This window comes from Sinocyclocheilus rhinocerous, unplaced genomic scaffold (genome assembly GCF_001515625.1).
Source record: "Sinocyclocheilus rhinocerous isolate Xijiao unplaced genomic scaffold, SAMN03320098_v1.1 scaffold9966, whole genome shotgun sequence".
NCBI lineage: Eukaryota > Metazoa > Chordata > Actinopteri > Cypriniformes > Cyprinidae > Sinocyclocheilus > Sinocyclocheilus rhinocerous.
In genome coordinates, this window is record NW_015646539.1 from 14,540 (window position 1) to 24,686 (window position 10,147).

Consider the following 10,147-nt stretch of genomic DNA (forward strand, 5'->3'; position numbering starts at 1 on the left):
GCAGCTCATATTTTAAGTTGTTTAAGCTAAATCAAGGAGTTTATAAGACAGGTTTATTCTTTCTTCAGACATGTAGAACATATCCACGTTTGTGCATCAGTGTCTGCAATGTGTGCTGTAGGTGTGAAACTTTTAGGAATCTTTTCCAAGTTGTAGGCTAGTCAATATTGTTCAGTCAGTCGTATCTGACATAAAGGATCCGCGAATGAAACTGTGACCACAAACACCATTAACTTAAGTGAATTATATGGCAATAATCAGCAATGTTTTTTATTTTTGAATGTTTCGATATGCGTTGACACAAATGACTTATTTGAATTTTTCATTGACACAACATTGCATTGAGTTGTTAGAAAAGAAATGCTTAGAGACGTAATTGCTTGATGACGTCAGGAACCGATGAATCTGCTTTTTGAACCGGTTCAATGAGATATTGGAGAAAACTCTTGTCAATTCTGTGAAATTTATATTGAAACCACTGAACATATATATTTTTTTATTGTAATTACTCAAAGTTGTTTTGGAATCAATTGTGCAGTAAAATGTCATGTATAATTACATGTGTAAATCCCCTTGAATATAAACAAATTAAGTTTGGTGTGCTTAAGAAAGATTGTTCACAACATTACTTGGTTAACAACCTTTTTGAAGTTGCTAAATACTTCATTTCATTCATAAATGCAGATTTCTGGAAACCCCTCTATCCTTTCCTCACTTTTCTAATGACCTTAAAATTTTTGCTGCTTCTCTTGATGCCCTTTCAAATGAAAAAGCTACTACAGTTGCCAGTTTCTTCAGTGAGCTAAGTGCCCTATAACGCCTTGCTACCCCTTGTAAGAACTTACTTTTCTATAAATGCTTTTACTATTATTTTTACTTTATTTTAATTAATTAATTAATTAAATTATTATTATTATTTTAATTATTATTATTATTTATTTATTTTTATTCTTTTTTGTTCTTCATTGCCCTTCATGATTGTACATATAAAGGGGTCATATGATGTTGCTAAAAAGAACATTATTTTGTGTATTTGGTGTAATGCAATGTGTTTATGCGGTTTAAGGTTAAAAAAACACATTATTTTCCACATACTGTACATTATTGTTTCTCCTCTATGCCCCGCCTTTCTGAAACACCTAGATTTTTACAAAGCTCATCGGTCTGAACTTTACGGGCTGTTGGCCAACCAACTTAAAAGGGGAATTTCCACCACCTACTGGATTGGAATGCGGGGTGCACAAAGGATAGATAGTTAGACAGTTTATTATAACATCCTAAATTATATTGATTATTTTGTGATATATTCTTGATCTTTGTGATCAACATCTTATTTTCAAAGAGTCTAATTTAATGTTTGTTTGCTTTCACTTTAAAAAATTTTGTACTTTTTCCACAAATCTGAAATTATGAATGTGTCACAAATCTTTAAAAGATAAAAGATAAAAAAGATAAAAGGCTTTGATACAGTACAAACTTAATACAATGTCATAGATCACTATTGTCCAGAGGCACAAAATAAAATAAAACTGTAACTGTCTAAATCTCACAAATGTTGATATTCAGATGAAATGACAATTAATCAGTTAACACTTATCATTCATACTAAGTACACACTATCTACATTGATTTGATAAAATAATAATAAACATTAAAATAATAATAATAATAATATATATATGGCTGCATGCACGTTAGCTAAAACAGCAAGAACGAGAAATGTTTTTTTTCCCCCCCAACCTATAGCTTGGTAGTTGGGTTATATGCTGTATGCGACATTTAAAGACATTAATGGTCATTATAACGAAGTTCAAACGACATAAATCAAAACGAGATTTTGTCATAATTATAATTAGGCACTAAAAACAATACCCATTAAAAGTTCTTTGAGCCAATCGGGATCACTCGGGGTACTAATGGAGACCAGAACCCTGATGGAGACTCGATTTCTCATGACACCGCTCAGCCACGAAACAAACCTTTCTCTCCGTGAACCCCGCAGGCTCAAGCTCAAACAATAAGAGTTTTTAACAGTTCATTATCAAAAAATCATAAAACAATTGTTTGTTTATTTGAATTCTGGCGTTCTCTTTTTTTTATATTTTTTTTTATTGCAAGTATAAACACTTAACATTCAACAATTAATGTAACATTGGATGACATTATGAATACAGAAATTATATAGGAAGACAAAGAAGAAAAAAATAAATAAAAAATAAATAATAATACATAGATAAAACAAAATATACAGAGGTAGTAAATAAAAAATGATGTACCATTCAGCAGATCATTATACAATTTCACAAATTTGACACTTTTTTTTTTGTATTAATATTTTTTAGTGTTATAATTAAGTAGTTAAAGTCACAAAGAAAATTATGTAATTTTGGAGATGTTGAAGAAAATTTACATTTACGAATATAATATTTTCCCAATAAAATAAATACATTTCATATATATTCTATGTTATGTTTACAATGAGAAAAATAACAAAATATATCACACATAGTAACATCAATGTCTACATTAGATTTTGGTTTATAAGGTAAGAGCCATGCTTTTTTCCAATTCATCTTATCTATTAAAGAATTCCAAAAAAAAATTCCCCTCGGAGTTATTCTTTTCCTTGACTGAAACACATTTCTTATAATTGTATTATTACATTTTGGGTCATAAATGCACGTGCTCACCAGAAATGTCACTCCTTCCGTGTTTGTCGACGACGCCACCACCCGTCCGGTAAATCGTTGTTTGTGCGCGTGTGGCGTTTGTCGGTAGGTGTCGCTGTGCGTCTATTTTGAGCGTCACGCAGAAGATACCGCCATTTCAGATAGTGTGCTAGCCTTTTTTTTTCTTTTTTTTTTACTTTAACCATAATAATCGTTAAACCCAGTGCTTTCGAGCACTATAGATATAATAAAGAAAGAAAATTTATTCAGTAACTTACATTCTCAATCGGTGTAATAGTCTTTCTGTCGATCTTCAGTCGGTTTTTCGGTGATTCTCTCTGTCGATCGGTTCGTGTCGACACACCCAGAAACCCAAAGGAGCGGATTATCATCATTTTCGGAAACTCAGATTTTTTTTTCTGAAATCTACTGCAATATGAAGAACATTTTATTGTTTTTTCTAATCGCATTGCTTATGGACGGTAAGGTTTATGTTTAACGTTATGCCTGAAACACTTTCGGTTTCACTTTGTAATATCCGTAAATGCTCGCTTGCCGTTGTCTTAATCCTCATATTCTCCCGGTTTATAAACTACTAACTAATTAAGTAATTAAACTAAAATGTGGGAAAGAGAGTAATGATTTGTTATATATCATATCTAATTATTAATACATTAACAATGTACTGTACTGTTAGACCTCTTTCCAGTTGCCTTCATATATTTTAACGTTACATATATATTTTTTGAGACTGTATCATAACTCTGTTCGTTGTGTTTTTTGAAGCTGTACGATTCATACCATAGTCTCACAGGTAATGCATTTTAGGTTGTCTGTGTGTATATTTCTGAGATATTGCTGATTCTGGTCCTTATAATGTTTGTTGATAATGAATATGTAATGTACATTATTTGGTCCGACTGATTCAGGTAAGTTATGAATTCTGTTTCATACAATTCATGAGCACCGACCGAAAGTCCTTATTGTTACCTTTATACTCATTATTTATTTAAATATATAATTTATATTGAACTTTAGTGTAGATTGTCAGTTCACATGAGATCACATGAGAGATAGACAAGACTAAAATATATGAATTTGTTTACTGAAAGTTATTTTATTTTTATTTCGTTTTTTTATTATTATTATTTACTTACCTGTAACTGTCTCTCTTTGTATTCAAGGTGTGTTTAGTGAGTCAGTATCAGTGACTGAGGGAGATTCTGTTACTCTACACACTGATCTCACTGAAATACAGAAAAATGATGTGATACAGTGGAGGTTTAAAACCACTCTCATAGCTCAGTTCAACACAGTGAATACAAAGATTTCTACGTATGATCTTCCTAATGTGAGATTCAAAGACAGAGTGGAGCTGAACCTTCAAACTGGATCTCTGACCATCACAAACATCACAAATAAACATGCTGGAGATTATGAAGTAAGCAACTTAAACACCTTAAAAAGGAGCTTCATCGTCAGTGGTGAGTATCTAACGCATTTCAATCTTATAATTAGTTTATTTACATATTTTTTCATGAAGTGCTAAATAACTTAAATGCTCTAGAGCATAATTCTTAAGCATGCTAGAGGAACAAGGTCTCCATGTGTTTTGGTAAACCTAAAAAATGTTTTTTTTGTGTAACATTATAATAAAACACTATGGAGAAAAGAAAATCCATTTCAGCTCCATTTCCCATTCACTGTATTTAAAGTATTAGCTGGACGACAGGACACGTCCCAAAAATTAAAACTGCATGACCTCGTTAAAAAAAAATCCTTATGCTCACAGAGAGGGACGACAAAACACTAGATAGAGCACAGGGGTGTATTCCAGAATTACATTTGTTGGAAACTCAGAGTTTGTTAACCCCAGATAAGGGGAAACTCAGGTTTTTCGATTCCAATAAAAGACAAAACTAAACCTCTCGTAACTTACTCCGTGAACCTAACTTGGTCGGGAGCAGGTTTTCTTCTGTAAATCCAGAGTTTATTTCAGTCTCCTCCCCCTTTTTAAAGCATAAGCAAATGTTTAACTACCTCATTCATTCATTCATGCTGCAAAAATGTTTTTATTGCTGAGATTTTTGCCTTATTTCAAGTAGCCTATATATATCTAAAAATTCTTAAATTAAGACGCATTTTCTATATATAAAAAATATATAATACGATATTTAGTAGTGATGTGACGAGATCTCGTGGCACGTGAGAACGTGACGATATCCTTGCAAAACAATTTGCAGTGTTTACATGTTGTTTATTGCTGCATGTAATTCATTAAAATAGAAGTTAAGTTTCATAAAGTACAAGTTGATTTCAAAATGCACCTACATTTTTTGCATTTTGTGTTTTTCAGTTGAATAAAAGACTATTTTTCCTATATATTTCATCATTGAGAATTTCTTTTAAAAAGTCTAAAAATCTCGTCTCGTCTCGTTGTCGTGAACCCAGTCTCGTGTCTCGTCTCGTGGGGTAAATATCTCGTCACACCCCTAATATTTAGTCTTGTTTCCTGGGGGAAACAAGTAAAATTATCTGCCAGTGGGGTAAGAAAAATAATCTTAGACTGTTTTCAGAAAATTTCCGATGGAATTTTCTTTTCATTTTACCTCTGTTTAATGCATATTAAAGTAGTGTTCATAAGCGCAGCTCTGATTTTTACAGCATTAACCGAGAAAACACTATATTGTGGCTGTCAAAGAATGAATTTGCATATTTAGCACAATTTCACAAAGCTAAAGTAAGATCATTCTGTTTGCCTTAAATCTTGAAATTATGCAATTTAATTTAAATAAAAAATAAATGCTCATGCACCATGTATGTAGCATCTCTTTGGAAAAGCAGTGGTTGCCTCTAATTTTAAATAGCTACAGATATTGTTTAAGGCCTGTAATAGAGCAAATAAACATCTTGTTTATGTAGACTTTCAACCTTTCTTGTCTCTTGCTTAAAGAAAAAATCAGCAGTCAGTATCACAATCAGCCCATTTGCTTGTAAAAAAAATGGCAGTCGGAATTTGCTATAAAATAATGATCGGTGCATGCCTATACTGCATGGTCTCCTCAAGTAGTCATAACTTTGACTGACTATTAAGAGAGAGTCAAGAGTGAGTGAGTACACTGGTCCACTTAAACAGGTATACACAGTAAATATACACACACATAAACACGCACAGAGTTAATGTGTGTGTATTTTGAATGACAATGTGTATGTATGGGTGGTGTCCAACTGGACCAATTCTGGTGTAGTGGTGGGCCGCTTGGACCAAAAACGCCAGGGTTGTTTTTTTTTGTTTTTTTTTCCCAGTCCAGCTTTGCATGTAAAGCAAATATCTTTCAAAAAGTTTCTGTGCCAAGAATACCTCAGACCCCTAGTTGTGGCAGGTTTTCTCTATCCACACAATGTTCTCACCTTTTTTTACCCCTTACCTGTTTGCATCCCTTATTTACCCCTAAGATGCATGCAAGTACCTGAAGTGTACATATAAGTATCTTCATGAATATTCGTACCTTTCAAAAAGGCAACACTCCAGTGACAGCTTTTGTAAAAAAAATTCTGAGAGTGTATGAACAATTTAAGTTCTCTGAAATTTGTATTGTTACAGATGCAAAAACTGTACTGGCAAATTCTCATTTATAGTTTGTCAGCAAATATTTACAAAGTATTTCAGTTTAAAATGACACATATAAAAAAATATATAAATGTTATCTGATTATGTGTTTGTCAAGGAAATTGACAAACTGATCATTTATTATTTAATGCAAGTGTTTCATTATTATTGGAAAACCCAACAGAATTCAGATTTATTTAAATTCTGTGGTAAAATGAAAGTGAAATAATTTTATTTTGTTGGTAAAAGATTTATCAGTCTTTGAATAGTTTCTCTCAAAACAGCGACCATTTGAGACGATTTATTATTTGTTTTTGTTTGTTTGTTTTGTGTGTGTGTCTTGGGAAGACATGTAGGTCTAGAGGCCATACAATATTGAATTTGATCAATAATTAAGCTGGCTAGCTATCTCTCTTCGGGCGAGACATCCTCCCTTAATACTCCCTCCTTGCCATCTAAGCCCCTCCAGGATACATCGCGCTTAAATGGCAGGGCATACGCAGCAGCAGGTCAGGCTGTGGTTCGTTGCACACTATGGCTGCTTTTAATTAATTAAAAATACAGTAAAACAGTAATATTTTAAAATATTATTACAATTTAAAATAACCTTTTTCTATGTGAATATATAGTAAATTGTAATTTATTCCTGTGATCAAAGCTGAAATTTCAGCATCATTACTCCAGTCTTCAGTGTCACATCCTTCAGAAATCATTCTAATATGCTGATTTGCTGCTCAAGGAACATTAGATTTACTTACTTTTTTTTTTTAAATCAATTTAATGTATCCTTGCTGAATAAAAGTATACATTTCTTTAAAAAAAAAAAAAGTTATAGTGTTCCCAAATGTACAACAGTAGTGTATATTTATCAGATTTTCTCAAATCAGCATGAAATGGCTTTAGTCTAATCTACATATATTACCATTTGGAATCACCAAGAAATGTGTATGTATTTAAAAGAAATGGATACTGTTATTCACCATAGACACATTCAATTCAATAAAAATGACAGTGAAAACCTTTATAATATTAGTTGTTCTTCAAAGAAGAATGCTTGTTCATTCAAGAATCATCTGTGTGCAGCAGTGGCAGCTCTGCAAATCATATGTGTTCTTGCAGTTAGCTTTTTAAGATATTCAGCTGACGTTTCTTTTTCAGGAGTAATTCCCATGTGTTACTGGCCTGAAGGGCATTAATCACAGATCTTACAATTAGGGCTCCAACAGCTAATCGATAAAATCGATTATTATCGATTATGAAAATCATCGACAACGATTCTCATTGTCGATTAATCGGGTCTGCCCACAGTGCACGTCCAACTTCAGCCGGTCGCGTCAAATTAAAGCACTGATTTACGCATTTCTATGGACAAAATGCATCTAAAATAGTGGAGGAAACAGAATGAGATGCTGCGGGAGAGTTACGTTATCCAAGCTGCCCAAAACATGAGAATTCTTTATTTTTAAGCTAATGCATTAGCATAATGGCTTGCCCTGTCAGGCGCTTTGACCGATGCGTGTGCGTCCTCAGCGCAAAAAAAAACTTTCTGTTAACGGTCGGTCATGTCACAAATTCACGCGAGCATTTCCATTTTTGCATAAAGGTCCGTGCTGACAGTCTGTCTTTACTGAAGAGAAACAATTAATTATCAGCGCAAAAACTTTCATTGTGCTGAAATATCTGTTGTTGAAAGTTAAATTAAGGTTTAAATGTCAACTTGCATTGCGAGTATTTTATGAGAGTAGGAACTGTAAAGGGATAACAGCGTGTAATTTTCTAAATATAAATATCAGACGCTTCAAAATCGCCTTTAACAGGATAAAGAAATGACAGTAAGACGTGCCTGTGGTCAAAGTGAACGTGTTCCTGCAGAACATTACTCTTACCTATTGGTTACAACTGAGATTTTATTCATCTTTATTATTATTTTAATGTTAATGCAGAGATTTAAACTATATTCACTATATACAATGCTTAACAAATTTATTAAAACAAATTTATGTAAGGTTTTTAACAAATTATGGTTTGTGCCACTGCTGCTCTAAACTAACAGTACTGGTGATTACCAAAGTAATTTATTAGCTTTCTGTATGGGTTAGTCCTCCATTATGCATAAGCTCTTTAGTAACAGGCTGTTTCTAATACTATAATAGAATTATTGCTGTTATCTATGAAAGAAAGGCAGAGAGCTTTATAGTGTTTTTTTTTTCAGATACCCAATTACAGTCAAAAAGTACATAAACAATGCCAGCAAGAATGCAAGCTGTTATAAAGGACATAGGAGGCCATTTTTGTTATGTGAATAAATATTATTTAATTGTTTAAGTTTATTTGCCCAATAAATGACAATAAAACATTTTTGATTTAAACCATTTTTTGACAGATTCCTAAAATTCCTAAAATGTGTTTTCTCTTTATTATGGCAGGTGATAGCACTGCATGTTTTCATAGCATTCACTTGGAACGTTTGTTTGAAGGACACTGGGCAGAATGTGGAATAGTGTGTTTTTAGTCAATAATAAAAAAATAAATAAAAAATCGACAAAATAAGCATTAGTTGCAGCCCTGCTTTCAATTAAACTCTTCCCAGAACTCCTCAATTCTCAGATTCATTCAGCCGCAGCATCTCGGTCTTCTCTTCACTGTAACAGTGTTAGTGTGTCCTGTTCAGTGAAGCTTATATCTGAGCACCAGTAATGGTCTGTGTAGTGTTTGGAATATTCTATAACTATTAAAATAACAACAGACTGATGTGTTTTTATAAATATACTTACGTTTGTCCATTTTTATGACCACTATGACCACAGCAAGTGTCAGCTTTGCAGAGTACCAAGTCATTACATTAGTATGATTTCTCAAATATTATAAATATTATGGTTTTCTAATTGGAATAGAGTAATGGCTGGGCTTTTTCTGCAATGGTTAACATTTTAATTAATTAGATTATTTAAATTAAATATTACCTTGATGAACATAAGCATTGGTTTCTTTCATTGACAAGTTTTAGTCACTCAACATTTGAATGGTAGTTTGTGTGTTAGTGAATTTATGTGTAAAATCCACTCTATCTGCATTTGACTAGTTGAGATGGTTGCAGAAAAGAACATTGAAAATATTGAAGAAAATCATTAGACAAGACTCAGTGATCTGTGTTAGATCTGTTTATAGTGACTGTTTGAAAAGTAATAACTGACAGAAACTGTTTCTGTTTGTTCTGCAGTTGTGTCTGCTGATGCAGTGAAGCCAGTGTCAGTGCTGGAGGGAGATTCAGTCACTCTACGCACTGGTCTTACTGATATACATGATGTGATACAGTGGAGGTTTGGACAGCAGAAATCTCTTATAGCTGAAATCGATAGAACAGCTGGAATCTTCAACACATTCAGACGCAGACTATGGCTGGACAATCAGACTGGATCTCTGACCATCACAAACACCAGAACCACAGATGATGGACTTTATGAAGTTGAGATCAGCAGCAGCAGATACACCATACACCATACACAGTCATTCAGTGTGACTGTCAGCGGTGAGTCCATCAATGTAATATTAAATATATTTAGATTAGTTTTGTGTGAATAGTTTAGATGAAAATTTATTTGCACTGAATTAAGGCTAAAAAAACTATATGTATGTGGTACTGTTAGTTTTTTTTTTTTCTCAAAATCTCAAAGCAACAATATAGAAGTGCAAATGACAAGTCTCGGTTAGCCTAACGCAGTACAGTATCTGCAGTATCCTGCAGTATATTTTATTTGATAAAATATTAAATACACTTTAACTTAAATTAAATGTCAAATATAATATATTTATTTTTAAATTATGTCTATTTTAATTGGATATTTTTATGATTTCATTATTAGCGTTT

General features: G+C 32.7%; 1 protein-coding gene across 1 annotated transcript in view; it reads left to right on the plus strand.

Annotated features, from left to right (window-relative positions):
- Positions 1-2,806: 2,806 nt before the first annotated feature.
- Positions 2,807-10,147, plus strand: part of LOC107707935 (uncharacterized) — a 25,786-nt gene continuing 18,445 nt past the window's right edge. The window contains exons 1-3 of the mRNA XM_016512061.1: positions 2,807-3,151; positions 3,854-4,153; positions 9,500-9,808. Of these exons, the coding sequence (XP_016367547.1) occupies positions 3,106-3,151; positions 3,854-4,153; positions 9,500-9,808 (655 nt within the window). The 5' untranslated portion in view covers positions 2,807-3,105. The remainder of the gene's footprint in view (positions 3,152-3,853; positions 4,154-9,499; positions 9,809-10,147) is intronic.